General features: G+C 41.3%; 1 protein-coding gene across 4 annotated transcripts in view; it reads right to left on the reverse strand.

Annotated features, from left to right (window-relative positions):
• The window catches only part of COLGALT2 (collagen beta(1-O)galactosyltransferase 2), a 115,433-nt gene that overhangs the window by 90,629 nt on the left and 4,528 nt on the right, over positions 1-20,276 (reverse strand). For 3 of the 4 annotated variants that reach the window (XM_017524384.2, XM_017524385.2, XM_017524382.2), the window contains exon 1: positions 10,075-10,765. The exons of the other annotated variant lie outside the window; for it this stretch is intronic. In XM_017524384.2, coding sequence (XP_017379873.1) covers positions 10,075-10,337 — 263 coding nt within the window. In that variant the 5' untranslated portion in view covers positions 10,338-10,765. Of the gene's footprint in view, positions 1-10,074; positions 10,766-20,276 lie in introns of those variants that run through there. 4 annotated transcript variants of the gene reach the window in all.

Consider the following 20,276-nt stretch of genomic DNA (forward strand, 5'->3'; position numbering starts at 1 on the left):
AAAAAAAAAACCACAAGTGATGCATGCCTGGCTGCGTTTCTCCTATATAATCCTGTACGCTACTACTTCTTTTAATAAGAAAACCCCTTGGTCTTTTTAATGGTTTAAACATCTGGAATCTGGAGTTTAGAATATTCCAGAGTATGCCAATTTTCCAAACTCTGAAAATCCCATGATCTGTACTTTAAGTGCATACATAGCCTTCTAGGAGCTCATCTTCTATGGTTCCCAAACCAAGAAGTGCATCTAAATCACTTGTGGACATGCTTAGCACACCAATTCCTAAGCCCCGCTGTGGAACATCTGATTGAATGTGACTGAAATGGGCCCCAGAAATGCACATATCTAACAAATGCTCCAGGTATTGTGATGCAGCTGGCCTCTGAACCTGTACTTGGGAAACACTAGTTGAATCCAGCAGCCTTATACTAAAGGACTGGCAGAACAATAGTAAGGACCATGTCCACTCATGGCCAATGAACTAGACCAACGGGGACAAGTCACTTTCAGGCCACCTCAACTACTAATTTCAACATGAAATTAGTTGAAATTAATTGTGGCCACATAGACAGTTGATAGTGGAATAAATAAAAGGAAGTACATAACATTTTTAAAATCCATTGTTTTAGAAATCCATAGTTTGTCCTGCTGAATAAAAAGCCTACGATGGAAATCAATGTACCCCGTCAATCTTATTAAAATCTAAAAAGATTGAGGAAAGAGAGAAGAAGCTTGTACTTTTCTAAAATATTTTTGTATGCTGGCTGTTTCAAGCCTTACATGCCAATTCTACAAAATCCATTTGCAACACAAGACATGGTCTGACTGTCTGAACGCTCTCCCACCCAACCTGTTTCTAGCACATGCAAAGCAGTGGTGTGGGAGCTACATATAAGCTTACTGTTCAATGGTGCAGTGATGACATGAAAAACCCTGATTCCACTTGGCAGGAACTTTCTACTATCTTGGCGGGTATAAACCATAATCACTGTGGTGTGTGGAGCTGAGACAGGATTATGGGGCTGGCTGGGAACCAAGAAACTAAAAAGCAGTCTATTAGTCCAGCAAGGGACTCTGTGTCGGGAATGCCATGGCCCCAAATGTCCACAACCACATTTTTCACAACTTTCCCAAGAATTTAAGTTCCACTGTTAGTTTCTAGAAAATACTGCCTTTGCCAAGACTCTAAAAAGCAGAAATTTCTGACTTAATATGGCTTTCAGGGAGAACACTAATCAAGGTACCTCCATAGACCCTCCTGTCTTAGGGTTCTGTCTCTCTCGTGAGAATCAGATGCTTGCCTTCACCACTGCCCTTCCCATCTGCAAAACATATACAATCACTCTCAGACAGAAAAGGGGCTGGAAAGAAAGAGTCCTACTTCCCTCTTGTCAAAACTGTATGCACTTTGGACTTGGCAGTCCATATGGGGAAAGCTCTATGTAAGGAACCTTCTCTCTGCAGCCTGATACATCCCTCAAAAAGGATCCCTTGACATATCCCTTGAAGTGATTTCAACCTGGAAGGTAATAAACTATTCCAATAAAGCCAATGGGCCAATGAAAGCAGATGCTCTTGAAAATGCTTCAGCTCAGCAGCTTGCCCCAGACTCATCTTCTATCATACTCTTGGGGGCATACAGCCCAAGATCATTATTTATATTATTATTTGTGTTTCTGAAAGATATATCTTCTAAGAGGTCTTCAAACATTAATCAGAAAACATTGGAGGGAAGGAGATAATTTTGCATTATATTTACAGAGGAACAAAATCTTATCAGTTAAACCAACAAGTCAGGGGCAGGCCATAGCTTGCTGAATTTGACAAACCACTAAAATAATAATTGTTGCTTCAATTAAATGAAACACATTACAAAGTCAGCCTTGGCAGGATGTCATGGAGCTATCATTCAACGTCTGACTCTGAAAGGATTTCTGTATGGTGCTCCTAGAGAGGAAAAGAAACGCCCTGCAGCCAAATCTGAGGTTTAATTCATGCAAGAGACTTGGCTAATGCCACCAACCACAAATGCTGTGTTTTCATGGATCCAAGCTACAGAAAGTTCCAGCAAATTAATTACAGCCATTCTATTTATATTCTGCCTGACTTTTCAATTATTACCTGTAATGAGATTATTTTTTATTTTTATGAACATTAACGCACAGTTTTTCTACCAGAGGAGTAGAGAGCTAAGGAAAAAGTAACACAATCCTTATCCGGGTCACTCGCTGGCGGCTTGCCAAGACTGCTGGTTCCCAAAAGCAGTTACTGCTTGGGTCCTGGAGTTCCTTCAGCTGCCTGAGGTGGGAGCAAAGGTCACCACCCAAATGCCAACAGGGGTCAGGCAAGTCAAGTCAAAGAAAGATAGCAGGGACTAACTGCCAGTGCACACAGTGTGGGCCTGATGGGGACTGGGCTGCCTGGACAAAATCCAGGGGACAGTGGCTACTCAGCTCCAACAACAGTTGCTGTGTATGAATTCAGGCCTCGTAAGGTCAGGTGCTGGTTACGTGGCATGTTTTGTGTGTGAAAAGTTACCAAGTTATACATTTATGATATATGAACTTCTGGATAAATATTACACCTCATCAAGAAGATTTTTTTATTAGGACCAGATCTTCTAGAGGCCAGAGAGACAAGGACAAGAGAGCAGGATGGATGGGTGTTACCAGAGAGGCCTTCAGAGTAGCTACCTGGAACAGGTGTTATATGTAGCTGCCTTTTATTGTGCCACCCAGGGCATGGCTGTAGGTAGGCTGGCAGTGTTTGAAGAATGTGGAATAGAGAGACAGATAAAATATCACACTTATCCAGAATTGGATATATAAAACACTCATATATGGGTTAAAATGAAAAGGATACATGTTCATGCATAGAAAGTTTCTAGAAAAATACACAAGAAACTGTTAACCTTGGTCACTGGGAGGTAGTAGAGAGTAGATGGGAGATCTACTTTTTGTTATATTCCCACTCAAACTGTTAATTTTTTAAAATTTATTATGGAAGTATATTACTTTTCCACTCAAAAAAAGTCAGAAGAGCAAATTCTTAAAATAACTGAATTGCTATTAAAAATCCACAAAGACCCTAAGGGATTCAAATTTTTAAAAATTAACAATTTTTCATATACTAACAACATATCAATTAAATGCAATTAAATGAACAAGTCACCCTCTGGAAATAAAAATGTCAAAACATACAATACATACGTTTTGTAATTCCTGATGAATAATAGCTATGATTTAAACACATACAGTAAAAGTTCTTCGTGATATGGTAACTGGAGAATAGGTGTAGTGACCATACCATAGGCTAATGATTTTCTTTCAGACTTTCCTGTATGTTGTTATGCTATCTGAAGAAATGTGCAGAAACAAGCCTCATTATTGTCCTACTACAGTCCTATATAAGCCGTATAATAGTCCTACTATACTGTGCCATAGACTTGGAGACGGTGCCACACAGCAATATGACCCATGTGCAGGTTTAAGTGTTGGAAAAAGAACGAAGGGACAACCAGCAGCCTTCTCAGTTACAAGGCTTTCATTGTTCATTCCTATGACCACCAGAGGCAGACAAGCAAAAGGAACCTGAGAAGCACATGTTTATGTATTTGGAGTCACAAAGAAACTTCGTGGTAAAATCACTTTGATAAAGGAGCTAAAAACAAATCTGGGAAAACCAAACTCTGCTAAGAATACTCCCCATGCTCCTTTAAACCAAGAAGGATATTCATTATCAAATAATCAGCATTAAAACAACTCACTGGACTAAAAATCTAGAAATCAGTTATGTCATTCCAAAAATCACCATGGAAATCTCTTAACTGTCCTGTGCTTTAGATCCCTCACCATGGAACTCAATCACATAAAACCAGTGCAATTTAGGCATCCTTTCTAATTCTGCAGGCAAATTGTTATGGCTGGAACAACAGGATTGGTGACATTTATTAGTCACTTCAGTTTTTGCACAAAGGAAATATTCTGAGGTCCAATCACGTTTTGAAATTAGAGGTTACCAAGACGACTGATAATTTCTTCAATCATTTGGAATGAAGCTGAATTTAGGGGACAGCCAAATCTAAGACTGCTAATTAAAAAGGCTGAAAAATTGACTATTTTATCAACATGAATCCAAAATGTAGCCAATATGTGTATGATTAGTGCTGCCTTGATCATCTGACACTAATAATACTTGAGAAATTTCTTTCTACTGTTATGTTGCTATGATCACAGCAAGTGACCTGCATATTCACATACAACCCACAATTTAGTCATAATCTGCCCCTATGAAATATACCAAAACAGAGTAGAGTTCACTAACTAAAAAGTGCCTGAACTAAGTGATGAAATGATCAAGACAGCGGAAGAGAACCACTGAGTCCCTTGCATCATTCAAGTGGAAACGACAATTCTTATTTGAAAGAAACACTAGCGTTCTTATCTTCCCAAGTTGGGCCAACTGACAGAAGCAAAAACTAGAACTAATTGGTCTTTTCATGATCTTAAGCAGACCATCTGCCCTTGGTCTGCAACGTTAGCTGCCTGGGTCACATCCTGGCTCCACCATGCATTAGCCTAGTGACCTCAGACAAGTTATTTATGTTCTCTGTGCCTCAGTTTCCTCCTGCGAAAAGTGATAAAGTGGAATGTAATGGCATCTCCCACCTAGGGTTGCTGTCTAGAGTAAATCAGTTTTGATACCAAAGTGTTCAGAACAGTACCTCCATGAATGTTAGTTTTCTTTCTTTCTGTTTCTTTCTCCCTCACTCCCTTCCCTCCCCTCCTTTCTGACTTCCCTTCCTTCATTCAATCCCTTTCTTCCCTCTCTCCCTTCCCTTCCTTTCCTTTCTTCCCTCCCTCCCTTCCCTTCCTTTCTTCCCTTTCTCTTTTCTTTTCTTCTTTTTGAGACAGGTTCTCACTCTGTTGCCCAGAATATAGCACAGTGGTTCAATCTCAGCTTGCTGCATTCTCCACCTCCTGGGTTCAAGCAATCCTTCCACCTCAGACTCCCAAGTAACTAGGACTCTAGGTGCATGCCACCATGCCTGGATAATTTTTGCATTTCTTGTAGAGATGGGGTTTCATGACATTGCTTAAGCAATCTGGCTTAAGCAATCTGGCCACCTCGGCCTCCCAAAGTGCTGGGATTATAGGCATGAGCCACTGAACCCAGACAAATGAGTTTCCTATGCTAATATTTTTTGGTGCTGTTGGAAAGAAGAAACCAAATGAGATTCCATTCAAACATTTTTTTAAATCTTCATTTTGAAAGGGAAATGTAAAGGAGATAGGACAAAAAGGAAAAGTTTGAAAGAAAATGGCAACTATCACTGACTTAAAAGCATTCATGTAAAAGACACTGTACATACCTTATCTCATTTACTTGTAACAATAACTCTTTGAGGCAGATGTTATTATTAGTTATTAGAAGACAAGGCAGCTATGTCCTGGAGTTTACTGATGTGTCCTCAATCACACAGAAGATTTGTGCTCTAGTCTATCTGATCTTAAGCTTGTATATTTCTTCCTCCATGCCAAACTACCAGCTTGGGAAAATGAGGAAAGGAAGAGAAAGGTGAGGAAAACAGACTAATAGAGAAAAGGGGACTAAAACATCATCTACTTTTTCAACCATAAACCAAAACTTCTATCCATAGAGATAACATGCAACATTTACTATCAAGAATGTAATGATAAAATATGGCATCATTCTTACCACTGGTGCTGAAAACTGTCACTGATACTAGTTTTGAACATTTCATAAACACAAAGTATATTAGTATTTTTAGTTAAACAGCTACAAAAATGCTACTGATTGGACATTAAAATGTGAAGATACATTCAAGATAATCCCCGAACAATGCAGAGATAAAGTAGTATGCAAAATGTTAGAATCATTCCCCCAGAACAAGTCGCCCATCATTGTTTATGTCAACAGAAGCTCATCTCTTTATTTAAAAATCTACATAAAGTGGTTTCCAATTTAATATGTTGCTTTTCAAAACTCAGGCAAACAAAATGCCCAAATCTTTCTGTAATTACATAGCAGTTATTGCCTTGTGCCTGCACAGACTCTGTGAATCCCAACTGTCTTCCCACAAGCAACAGCAGGCTCTTCAAAAGACAAACTTAAGGTTTCATTTGGGGCAAATGTTTTTCCCTGTGCCATGCTTTAGTTTTCACTATCATGGTACTTGACCCCACTCTCCCTAATCATAGATTTAAGAGGGATGAGGTCAGCCTTCCCTCTGTTGCTGAGGCCACTTGCTTATGGCTCCACTGAATTAAAGAGAATCTACTGAAGTATACTGCCACTTGTCACAATGCCTCACAGTTCCCTTCATCTCAACATATTCCCAATTCCCTAAAACTTAGTGCAGGTTTAGGACACATGAAATAGGTACCTTCCTTAGTTCCTTATCACAGGATTGTGATATTTGAAGGAAAACAGTTTGGTGGATTTTAAGATCAGACAGGTAAATGTAAAAAAGCTTTCCTTTTTGCTTGTACAAAGTATCTCTAAAATAAAAATTTTCCTTTGTTCAGCCTAACCTGAATAAACTTGATGCTGAGATAACTGCAGACATTCTTCAACAGCAGAATTTTCCAGGTCAACTTGTTGATACTCATTTCACCTGTATATGCAGTACAGATCTGGTCCAGAACTTAAAGTAAAAAAAAAAAAAAAATCATGTAACAGGGTCTGAATGCGATCAGTGAGTCAGGCCTCTCAATGACCCAACTAATACAGAAATCAGATGCTCCTCAAGCCCGTAGGCGGATGAATGAGAAGAGTGAGTCTGCAGTGTGATTACTGAGAACAGATTTAGAGGAAGCTGAATTCTGTGTGGCTCTGTATTCAATATGGTTCTATTTTATGAAGTTCTGGATAGCTCACAGCCATTTTTGACAGCAGCATGTGCTGACTTTGCAGAATGGATATTAATCAGTTTGGCATCTTGGAATATTGCATAGAGCTTGGGAATGAGAAACTAAAGGCAAGTAATCGGCAGAAGCACCTCAAAGCTGTAACATCCTAAACTGAGGTACCACCTCCTATCAGAGTGTTATATCCCATAACCTTCCCAGCCAAATATTCCCCTAGCGCCAGGCCAGAAGTCAGCATTTCCAGAGAGATCCTATGGTAAAATACAATCCGTTTGGAGACTTGCAGTCATTCAACCTGCCACCCACTTCAACTTGCTGAGAGAAAACTCTGCTTGACGCCTCATTATCTTTTTTGTTTGTTTGTTTTTTGCCTTGCTGATCCCCTTTTTCTAGAGCCATCTTTCTTTCCCAGGTTTTAGTAGATTTTTACTCATCCTTCAAAACTTGGTTCAAACTAAGTGTCAACTTGTCACTTAGTTTGAGCCAGTGATATCCATATTCATAGACCTGCCCCAATCTGATTTAGAAATCATTTGGTTCTTCCCCAAACCCTTTAAATGCCATTCAGATTACCTTACACCGCCGAATGAAAGGAGCCATATTTATCTGTTAAACACACACACACACACACACACACACACACACACACACACACATCTAAATATACTTTTTTCAGCTCTGATCTGGCTAGTTCTTATTTAAAAAATGCATTAGAAGCATGTGCTTGTACAGTCTCTCTGTACCTCAGCTCTCTCACCTGTAAAGTGATATAGTAACACTGCATATCTGACAGGGTGATTTTGAAGCTTAAACCAGAAAATGAATGTAAAGTTCTTCAAAGAACCATAAGCTCTTATCATTATGTGTGGAATTTATAAGTAAATGTAATTTTGAGTAAGTCAATTACTTTAAACACATTTCTTCTTCTGGGAAAGAGAGATAATTTTATTTCTTCACAGATTGGTAGTAAGAATCAAATGAGGTAACGGTGCACGAAAGTTATTTCCAAAGGTTCTTTTCAGCTCCTTTGTGTTCTAAAGACAGAACCAGGATTTTTCAAAGAAGAGGCTTCAATAGCTGATGCAAGCGAGGCCTTGCACTTCTTGCTTAACCTTCCAATGCTGGACATAAAGGAAAACATTGCCAAGGTCTATGCAGAATTGGAACTCTCTCATCTAAATAGAACACCAATGTCCATACAATCTGGAACTTCCAGGGAACTTAGGATGTACATTGATGCTGGTGGATCCTAATTATATTATAAAATCTATGGAATTCAAGAGCCAGAAATAATTTTTGAAATCATTTATTCCAAGTCCTTCGTTTTATTGATGAAGAAGCTGATGCCTAAGCATCCTAAGCAAGGAGTCCCAAATCACATATCAAACTAGTGATAAACAACTCAAGTCTCCTAATTTGCAGTTTATAGGTTTATGCAAATTTTGTTTATATCATGTTCCCAGCCTTTATAAGGTGGCCTTCGGGGACATGCTTGGGTTCAAACTCCAGTGTCACCACTTATTAATTCTGTGACTTTGAGTTACTGAACTGATACAAGTCTGTCTCTTCCTTTGTAAAATAAAGATCATAATATCCTCTTAAAAGTTTACTGTATGATAAAAAGAGGTAATGTCTATAAATCGGGTAGCAAACATGTGCCTGACACCTGCTTCACCCGTCACCAACTTCTTATGGCAAATACTGTAATGCTTTAAAAAACTAAATCGTGCATAAAGATGAAAACCATATTGTAAGATATCTCTTGAAAAAAGCAAACAAGGTAACCGATATTTGTTCATTTCTTTTGGCACTGAAGTGGTTAAATATTTCCTTCCTTCTGGTTTAAAACCTGGCTGTCCCAGTGCTCTCTTTCCACATACCATGCCCTTCTCGGCGAGGCAGTCACGTATGGCAGGGTGTATAGTAAAACAGTGTACAGCACAGTGTTGTACTATGTCACATGTTTGCTTTCGCACCTTTGCACCTCTCCCACCAGGTACTCTGAGGCTGCCAATTCTAGCTGCTGCTTTTACCCACCTCCTCCTCTCTTTGCCCAACCGCTGCCTTAAGGATGTGTCTCGCCTGAGAACAGCTCCCTTTATCAACACAAGCCAGAAACCGCTCCAGAGTGACCTGGGCTCTGTCTTCCTCAGGGGGCCAGAGTCCTCTTGTCCTCGTACCTGACAGCCCATGTCCCCTGGCCAGTGTCCACCCTCTCGTCCTCCACAAGCCCCTCGGCGACTCGCCTGGCCACCAACTAACTTCTCGCCCTCCCATCCTCGTGTTTATAAAAGGCGAGAGACGACCGAGTTCTACAGGTGGGGCGGGCAGCACCCCGCACTGATCCCCGGCCCTCCCCGCAGCAGACACAGAGACGGGATCCAAGCTTCTTTCCCCAGGGGACAGAACTCGGCTGTTGATCTTTCCCAGGCGTCTTCGTCGCTCGCTCGCCAGGACGCGGAAGCCCAGGGTGCCCGCGCGCTTTGCATCTGCGGCGGGGAATGCGACCCAGGAGTACGCGCTGCCAGAGACAGCCCGGAGCGCTCGGAGGAGACCGGGCTCAGGGCGGTGGCGAGGTTGGGGGCACTCCGCGGGCCCCGCCCAATCTCCACCCCTGGGTCCAGGTCCCCCTAGGGGAGCCAGGAGCACATTTCCAGCCTGGAGCAGGGGCCTGACACCGGGAAGTCAGAGCAGCGCACTCCGGCGCCCCAGCCACTGCGGAGCCCCAGCCCACCGCAGTCATGTTCCATCTGTCGCGTCTACAGGGGAACAAGACCACAGGCCCCTTATCCTCTCACTTCAGAGCTAGCAGCATGAGGTGGGGAAAGACGAAACCTCGAGAGTTGAAAGGGAGGGAAATGAAAGCTCCCTTGAGAGGTATTCCCCATGCCCCTTGAGGCACAAAACCGCCCAACCCGCCTGCTACCCTCCAGAGCTCCGGCGGGCCGTTGTCCCCAGCAGCACCCCCTGCGCGCAGCACCCCCTGCGCTCACTGCCCCGTGCGTCCCTCCGCAGCCCGACCGCCCGATCTGCCCGCCAATGGCACGGGCAGCAAGGGGGTGTGTGCGCCAGGTTTTCCGCGTGTCCCCCCGCTCCAGGCAGCTCCCTCGCCCTTCAGCTGCTGCTCGGGCGCTGTCCGCGCTGGGCAGGCCGCCCCCGCCTCCCGGGGCCCCTGCGCGCTCACCAGACGGCCATCCTGCTCTTGGGGTAGTCTAGCCGCTCCAGGCAGCCGAGGAAGTGCGGCAGCGAGTGCGCAGCGTTGCGGGCGAGGACAGCCACGAGCACCGTGGGGCTCTGCAGAGGAGACTCCGGGAAAATCACCGGCTCCTCTCCGTCGTCCTCCGAGTCCGGCTCGGCGGAGAAGCGCGCCCGGCAGCCTTCGCGAAACAGGGCTGAGGAGACGAGCAGCAGCGACCAGGCGAGGGTGGCGGCGGGGCGCGCAGCCATGTTCTGGGCTGAGGCGGGCGGTGGGGTGGTCCTGCCGCGAGCGCCAGGCTGGGCTGCCCTGAGGGCGGCGGCGGCTCCCAGGAAGCGAGGAGGCTGCGAGGGGCGGCCAGGGGATGAGACTTGCCAGGTCCCGTCGTCTCACACACTGGCCCCGGCGGCTGCGGCTCCCGGGACCCTCCTGCCGCCGCCGCAGCGCCCAGGCCCTGATGCTGGTGCGCAGCGTACCTGCAGCCGCCGGCGCTGCCCTGCGCCTCGGGCTCGCACACGGTCGTGGCCGTGGGGCTGTGTGCCCTGAGTCCTGTGGAAAGTTCCTCTAGTCCAGGCTCCGCTCCTACTAGTACAGCTGAGGTTTGTGGCTTTCCCCAGAGCCGTGAGGTGTGGCCCTGTCTGCCAATGGGCGTGTGAGTGTGAGTGTGCGTGTGTGTCTGTGTGTACATAACGGTACAACCCCAAGAAAATTTATTCTGCTTTTGCAAACCGCAGTCAGAAGTTCTTGACAGTGATGCAATGTATCCAGCTTTTCATAATGCACCTATTGACTAATAAGTAGACTTCTAAAATGAAAAGTCTCCCCAACTATTCATGATTATGATAAACAATCGTTTAACCACCAACAAAGTCAGCATGTCTGTATTTTCGTATACACTCAACTTCTCCTGAAGTTCATTCCTGACTGAGTAGACACCCAATAACACAAAGTTTGAAGAGTTGGAGAATTTTGGAGACAGATCAGACCTCTGAAACTAAAAGAAAGCCCTTGGGAGACAATGTCCTGAAGCCTCACTCTACTGCGAACCCAGTAAGCCTCCTCACAGGAAGGCTGTGAAGGAATAGATTCACTTAGCTGGCTTTCTCTTTCCAAAACGACCCAATCTGACAGAGTAACAAGGAAGGAAAATTCATGCATGTTGGAGAGCAGAGGAGAGATAAGGAAGAAAAGAAAGGGTGAAGGAAGAACACAATTAACACATAAAATGACACTGCCGAGATATACTGCTAAAGGAGATTTACTTTTTTCTTTCTTTCTTTTTTTTTTTTTGTTTGAGATAGGGCTTCACTCTTTTGCCCAGGGTGGAGTTTTGTGGTGCAATCATAGCTCACTGCAGCCTCCACCTCCTGGGGTCAAGCAATCCTCTCGCCTCAGCCTCGCAAGTAGCTGGGACCACAGGTGTGCATCACCACGTGGGCCCAGCTAATTTTTGTATTTTTTGTAGAGACAGGTTTTCACCATGTTGCCCAGGCTAGTCTCGAACTGCTAGGCTCAAGTGATCTGCCCACTTTGGCCTCCCAAAGTGTTGGGATTATAGGCATCAGCCACCATGCTTGGCTGGAAATTTACTCTTGAAGATATATTGTGTGGCCTTTGATGATGAGTACGCAGGGTGTTTTGGTGCCAGTGCACATTCATGCCCTCCAACCCCAACTCACCCTCAGGTCTGTCCCTTAGTCTTTTTATTAGTTGTTATCAATGCTTCTCAGCAACTATTAGAAGTTTTCCCCACTGTCTTTTGAAGTAGTCTCCTTTATCCAGCTCCCTCAACACTCCTGTCTCCAACTAGCATCCCTACCAAGAGCTTTCTTACTTGCAGGTCTCTCCTCACAACAGGGTCTTTGATCCCATCTTCTCCCTTTGTAGACTGTGATTTTTCTCTGTCATTTCACTCTCTACTAATCTTCAACTGATCTCTAATCAACTCCTTTCTCTCAAGCTAAATACTTCGTCACTCTTATCTTATCCTTAAAACACACACATACACACACACAGACTTAAAAAAAATGCTTTCCTCTAGCAATTTCCCTTGGCCAAGCTCCTTGAAAGAGAGATCTAGACTTGTATTCTCCAATTCTTCAACTCCCATGTTTCCTACCACAGTGCAATAAGGCATCAGCCCTCCCCACTGATACTGTTCTGCAAAACCAACAGGTGGCCTCAGCATTGGCAGATTCAGTAAACTCTTCCATTCTCACCTTCCTGGACCTCAGTTACATAATCTCCCATGCTAGATCTCCTCTGATACCACTTGTCTCTGAGCCAAGCCCCTTCACTGTTTGCCTCCCCATAGTGTGCTAGTCTTCCCACTCCATATGGTCTCCTGGGGTGATATCCTCAATATCTAGTCTCCTACTCTAATCTCTTCTCTAATCTTCATATTTTTATATCTAATGGCCTATGGACATTTTCTTCCTCTCCATCCATTTTCAGGAATTGTCCCCACTCTCAAGGGGCTCACAGTCTTATAGAGGAGACTGAGAGTTAAGCATCTGTTAGAAGTACCATAACAAGATGTACCAGCTACAGAGGAGGGATAGAGGAAGGTGTGGTCATATCCACAGGGGAGGTAGTGATGGTAGGACTGTTAGAAAGGTTTCACGGAGACAATCTCCATGTCACTCTGTCTGCCTTGTTTCCCTTTCTTGAACTATTTTCCACTCATCTTTCAATACTAAAATCCTCACCCCTTAGCCAAACTTGGTTTGATAGTTATCATGTGTTCACTTCATTGCAAACAGATGAGTTTAAAGCTAGGCAACCACATTTCTGTCTTCTGTTACTGATATGGTCTGACTGTGTCCCACCCAAATATCATCTTGAATTGTAGCTCCCATAATCCCCATGTGTCGTGAGAGGTCATTGAATCATGGGGGCAGGTTTTTCCCATGGTGATCTCATGATAGTGAATAAGTCTCACAAGATCTGATAGTTTTACAAAGGGCAGTTCCTTTGCACATGCTCCCTTGCCTGCTGCCATGTAAGATGTGCCTTTGCTCCTCCTTTGCCTCCTGCCATGATTGTGAGGCCTTCCCAGCCATGCAGAACTGTGAGTCCACTAAACCTCTTTTTCTTTATACATTAGCCAAACTCAGGTATGTCTTTATTCACAGTGTGAGAACAGACTCATACAATTACCTAAAGTCAACAGCTTATCTGAGTCTATTTTTTCAAAGAACGATGAAGCATCTAAAACTGTATGATTTCTAATGACATTATAATGAAATTGGCTACATGGAGTTCTCTTAAAATAATTACAGACTGCTCTGTGGACAAAATCAAGGGTTTCCCGGCCATATAACTTACAAAACACCTATTTAAAACTTTTAATTTAGAGTGCTCATTTAGTCACTGAGAATATTAAGGTCACGACAGGGAATGCAACAGTAGAAGATCATTGTAAATATGGTTGTAGGGCGGTGGAGGGGAAGCCTGGGAAAAGTTAAGTCCTCATCTTACTAACAGATGTGTTCCATAAGTTCTTCAGAAATCAGTAATGTGAATTTGGATGTTTTCCTCCCTCATAAGATTGATGTTATACGACAGTTAATTTGAAAAAAAACTAATTTAAAAATAAAAGCCAATTATATTTTAAAATATTCATTGCTTAAAATGCTTTTTCCATGGAAAAATCAGCTGAATGGAGTCCGGGTTGTACACACACATCTCTTTGTCTCCACTGCCAGTAGCCTGTTCCAATGGATTCTGCATTAAGTTAGAAGCAAGCACTTTCTCTCATATCCCCTCCCCATACTGTTCCAGCACAGGGGGCTTCCTTCTGGGACAACAAAACCTCTTGGACTGTCACAATTAGTGTAATGTGGTGGGGGCAGGGCCTATCAGGTGGGCAGAGGACTTCTTGCAGGAAAGCTTCTCAAGCTTTCCTGTGTCTGTGGCTCCTGCAGCCAAGAAGAGGAGGAAATAAGTGCCTCTGGGACAGCTGTGATAGGCTTAAAAGAGTAACTGAAACTTGGAGCTGAATTTTCATCTCACTTGTGTCACTTATTCTCTTTGTGAACTTGGAAACTTGACCTCTTTAAACATCAATTTCTTGTGTAAAAAAGTTTTAAATGCTTGCCTCATTTTTTCATTCAACAAATATTTATGAAATTGCTAAATACCAATCATTTGAGTGTTTAATATTTGAATGCTTTGCCCTGGAAAAAGAGGGAGAAGGTGGCCAGCCCCCAACAACTCCTGCTGGGCCATAGTTGGCAGAGAGAGTCTCTTGGCTGAATAATTATCCAGGCTTCTTTCTTCTGTACTGAAATATCTTTCTTTCGCTACCTGGACTGTTTTACTCACTTTTCTTATCCAGCTTAAAATCCAAAACATAAAAGTTACTTGAATTGACAGTCCTGCTAATTTCAACACATGAAAATCCTTGAGAGAGGAGCATTAGCTGATATCCTTTTAATTCAATCAGATTTTTAAATCTCAGCACCTAAACTGAAATGGACTGTAAGAAGCTTTGATAAAGGGAACTGAATGGGATCCTAATTTGAAGCATGGGACTCTTCGGTGACAAAGCAAGTTTTATGGATTTCTGATACGTAAGCATGAGGACTCTGGGTCCTAGGAAGGGAATGAATATTAAGGGAGGAAAAGAGCAGTGACTGAGGTGGGAAAGGCTAAGATTAAACTATCTCAGTGCCAAAGTTGTACCTGTGCTCTGGCTGCATCCAAGAGCCATATAACAGTTACTACAGAAGAATGTTTTCCAATTCAAAACAAGCTTATACAAATTTAAAATACACTTCTATATTTCATTTAAGAATAGATGCATCCCTTAAATTATATTATCTCATTCCTTCAAACACTCAATGCCTACTCTGTGACAAGATATAGGTGCTGGAAATGCATGAATAGTTAAGATGTGTTATATAAATGCACAAATACTATAAGTCATTTTATGTGTTATGATAGAAAAAGGAGCATAAATAAGGAAGTGGAGAAGTGCAGATAGCTAGGAAATGTTTCATTAAAGAGATATCTTTGAATCAAGTATTGAAAAATAAGTAGCATGCATGGATAGGAAGAATTACTATTTTTAAAATGGCCATACTAACCAAAGCAATTTATAGATTCAATGTTATTCCTAAAATGCCATTGAGATTCCTCATAGAACTAGAAAAAAAAACTACTTTAAAATTCATATGGAACCAAAAAGAGCCTAAATAGCCAAGGCAATCCTAAGCAAAAAGAACAAAGCTGGAGGCATCATGCTAACCAATTTCAAACTATACTACAGGGCTACAGTAACCCAAACAGCATGTACTAGTACAAAAAAAGACACACAGACCAATGGAACAGAACAGGGAACCCAGAAATAAGACTGCACACTTACAACTATCTGATCTTTGATAATCTGACGATAACAAGCAATGGAGAAAGGAATCTCTATTCAATAAATGGTGCTGGTATAACCAGCTAGCCATATATAGAAGCTTGGAACTGGACCCCTTCTTTATACCATATACAAAGATTAACTTAAGATGGTTTATAAACATAAATGTAAAACTCACAACTATAAAAACCCTAGAAGACAACCTAGGCAACACCATTCAGGTCATGGACACTAGCAAAGATTTCATGAAGAGGATGTGAAAAACAATTGCAACAAAAGCAAAAATTAACAAATGTAATCTAATTAACTGAGCTTCTGCATAGCAAAAGAAACTATCAATAGATTAAACAGACAACTTACAGAATGGGAGAAAATTTTTGCAAACTATGCATCTGACAAGGGTCTAATATCCAGCATCTAAAAGGAACTTAAGCAAATTTACAGGAAGAAAAAACAAAAACAAACAACTCCATTAAAAAGTGAGAAGAAGACATGAACAGACACTTTTCAAAAGAAGGTATAGATATGGACAAGAATCATACAAAGGAAAGCTTAACGCCATTGATTATTAGAGAAGTTCAAGTAAAAACCACAGGCAAGTAGATGAGGAAATAAATGCCTCTGGGGCAGCTGTAATAGGCTGAGCATTATAGGATAACCACAATGAGATACCATCTTACACCAGTCAGAATGGCTACTAAAGGCAAAAATTACATGTTAGCAAGGTTGTAGAGGAAAAAAAAAACACATATACACTGTTGGTGGGAGTGTAAATTAGTTGAACCATTGTGGAAGACGGTGTGGCAATTCCTCAAAGTTCTAAAGACAAAAATACCATTCAATCCAGCAATCCCATTACTAGTTATATACCCAAAGGAATATAAATCAGTCTATCATAAAGACACATGCATGCATATGTTCATTGAAGCACTATTCACAATAACAAAGACATGGAATCAACCTAAATGCCCATCAATGATAGACTGGGTAAAGCAAATGTGGTGCATATATATCACAGGATTACTATGCAGCCATTAAAAAAGAATGAGATCATGTCTTTTACAGGGACATGGATGGAGCTGAAGGCCATTATCCTTAGCAAACTGATGCAGGAACAGAAAACCAAATACCACATGTTCTCACTTACAAGTGGGAGCTAAATGATGAGAACACATGGACACATAGAGGGGAACAACACACACTGGGGCCTATTGGAGGGTGGAAGGTGGGAGGAGGGAGAGGACCAGGAAACATAAGTAAAGGGTACTAGGTTAAATACCTGGGTGATGAAATAATTTGTATCAAAAACCCCCACGAAACAAGTTTACCTATGTAACAAACCTGCACATGTACTACTGAACTTAAAGTTGAAAAAAAATAATTTAATTCAAAATATAAGAAAAGAAAAATGAGTAGCAAAGACTAAGAAAAGAAAGACAGAAGGGGAAACAGATGGGAATTCCAGGTAGGTGGAACTGCAGGAGCAAGGAATGAAACAGCATGACATACTTGAGAGATACAATGAACAGAGCATGGCTGAGAGATAGGATGGGAAGTAGAAACAGAGAAAGCTAGAAAATTATATGATTTTATATAATTTTGTATATAATCATTTCTTTAAAATGGGCAAAGGACTTTGAATAAACATTTCTCCAAAGAAGATCTACAAATAACCATAAGCACATGAAAAGCTTCTCGACATCACTAATCATTAGGAAATACAATTAAAAACTATAAGATTTGTCACTTCACACTCATTAGGATGGCTACTAGAAAAACAGAAAATAAAAAATGTTGGCAAAGGTGTAGAGAAATTGGAACATTGTGCACTGTTGGTGGGAGTGCAAAATGGTACAGCTACTGTGGAAAACAGTATGACAGTTCTTCAAGAAATTAAAAATAGAATTACCATATAATCTAACACTTCTACTTCTGGCTATATACCCAAAAAAATTGAAAGCAAGTTCTCAAAGAGATATTCATGTGTTCATGTTCACCACGGTGTTATTCACAATAGCTAAACTATGGAAGCCAACCAGAGGCCTACGGACCAGTGAATAGAAAAGCAAAATGTGATATATACATATAGAGGAATAGTATTCAGCATCAAGGAGAGAGGAAATTCTGACTTATGCTACAACATGTTAACTTTGAGGGCATTATGCTAAGTGAAATAAGCCAATCATTAAAGAAAAATATTGTATGATTCAACTTATATAAAGCAGTTAGTCAAAATTACAGAGATAAAATAGAATGGTGGTTGCCAAGGGGATGCAGATAGGAGAAATGGGGAGTTATTGTTTAGTGGGTATAGGTTTCAGTTTTAAAGATAAAAGAGTCGGCGGGTGCGATGGCTCATGCCTATAATCACAGCACTTTGGGAGGCTAAAGCGGGTGGATTGCCTGAGGTCCAGAGTTCAAGACCAAGCTAGCCAACACGGTGCAACCCCATCACTATTAAAAATACAAAAAAATTAGCTGGGTGTGGTGGCTTGTGCCTGTAATTCCAGCTACTCGGGAGGTTAAGGCAGGGGAATTGCTTGAACCAGGGAGGTGGAGGTTGCAGTGAGCCGAGATTGTGCCACTGAACTCCAGCAAGGGTGATAGAGAGTAGAGAGAGATTCCGTCTCAAAAAAAAAAAAAAACAAAAACATAAAAGAGTAATGGAGATAGATATGGGTAACAGTTCCACAACATTATGAATGTATTTAATACTATTTAAAATAGTAAATTTTATGTTTATGTATTTTACCACAGTAAGAAAATGAGAAAAAAATCAATCCATGCAATTTGTTAACAAATTTGAAAAAGCAAATGATCATCTCAGGAAATGCAGAGAAAGCATTTTACAAATCCAACACGCATTCCTCATAAAAATCTCAGTATATAGGAATAGAAGGGAACTTCCTCAATGTAATAAATGGCATCTACAAAACCCTACAGCTAACATCATCCTTAATGGTGAAAGACTGACTGTTCTTCCAGTGATTAGGAACAAGACATGAATGTCAGATCTCATTATATCTGTTTAATGTTGTACGGAATGTTTTAGTTGGGGAGGAGAAGAAGGAAGGAAGGAAGGAAAGGAAGAGAAAGAAGGAAGAAAGGACAGAGAGAGGGAGAAGGAGAGAGGAATGGAAGAAAGCAGGGAGGGACATTTAAAGCAAAGTACATATGCCATTAAGAGATATTTTAACATGAATGTGGAGTGCTGGATTAGTCCTTCTAGGCCAAAGGCTCTAAAATTCAATGATTTATTAAAGTCTATTTTACTATAGACTTTAAAAAAATGTTGAAAATGAGGGGAAAAAAAGGAGGAAAAAACTCTCACAATCCACTATCCCACCACAGCCATGATTAACATTTTGGGGTAATTTTAATACGGCATTTTTAATTTGCACATTTTCAATGTGGGTTTGTACTCAGTCCTCTTCGGTGAGACTCAGTACCCATGTTGATAGCAGATGTTGACTATCTAGAGATAGAAATGGGATATTTTTTGGACCATGGATTGCTTTTGATGTCTTTTCATATTTACAAAGCTAGGCATTATTTAAGGTTGCATATATGCAACTGTTTATTTATAGAGATTGACTAAATTACTATCCCTTCGTACTCTAGATATTAGAAAAATTTTAATACTTAATGAAACATGAAATACATTATAAACTAACAGATATAATCCATAAACTAATGTATTAATTTAAATACTACTAATGAAATGAATATCCATATACCCAGGACCCACCTTGAGAAACATTAACTTTGCAGCCCTGCGTGGGTCCCTTCTTGTCACAATCTCTATTTTCCAGAGATAAGTACTAGACTGAATTTTGCGTTAATCAGTCTCTTCCTTTTGTTTAGAACATTTACCTCCTGTGAGCTTAATTTTATGGGTCAACTTCTCTAGGCTAGGATGCCGAGTTGCTTGGTCAAACCAGTCTAGATATCGCTGTGAGATATTTTTCAAATGTGATTAACATTTAAATCAGTAGACTTTAAGTAAAGCAGATTACTCTTTATAATGTGGGTTGCCATCCAATCTGTTGAAGGCCATAAGAGAAAAGAATGGAATTCTCCACGAAGAAAGGAATTCTGCCTACAGATTGCATTTTGACTCAAGACTGCAACATAAGCTCTTTCCTGGGTCTCCAGCCTGCCAGCCTGCCCTGCATGTATTTCAGGCTTTCAAGCCCCCACAATCACATGAGCCAATTCCTTAAAGTCCTGTCTCTCTCTCTCTCTCTCTCTCTCTCTCTCTCTCTCTCTCCCTCTCTTTCTTTCTCCCTCTCTCTCTCTCTCTGGTTCTGTTCTCTGGAGAACTCTAGCACATCTCCTAAATGTGCGTTAGTTTTGCCTGCATTTGAAATACCACACAATTCACCTATTTAAAGTATACGATGCAAAGGTTTTTAATAGTTATACAACATGATCACAATCAATTTTAGTACATTTTTATCACCACAAAAAGAAACCTATACTCATTAGTGATCAATCCTCATATCTCCCAGCTCACCCTACTCTCTCACTAATTTACTTTGTCTCTATAGATTTACCTACTTTAGACATTACACATAAATGGAATTCTACAACATGTGATCCCTTGTGATTGGCTTCTTTCACTTACTATGTTTTCAAGGTTTATTGATGTTGTGGCATTGGTTCGTTATTCCTTTTTAATGCTAAATAATATTCCACTGTATGGACATACCATTTTATATATTCAACAGCTGAGGGACAGACATTCGGGTTGTTTCTACTTCTGGGTTACTATGAATAAAACTGCTGTACTTGAATTTTATATAAATCAAATGTCTTATAT

This window comes from Cebus imitator, unplaced genomic scaffold, assembly GCF_001604975.1.
Source record: "Cebus imitator isolate Cc_AM_T3 unplaced genomic scaffold, Cebus_imitator-1.0 Scaffold33, whole genome shotgun sequence".
NCBI classification, from domain to species: Eukaryota; Metazoa; Chordata; class Mammalia; order Primates; family Cebidae; genus Cebus; species Cebus imitator.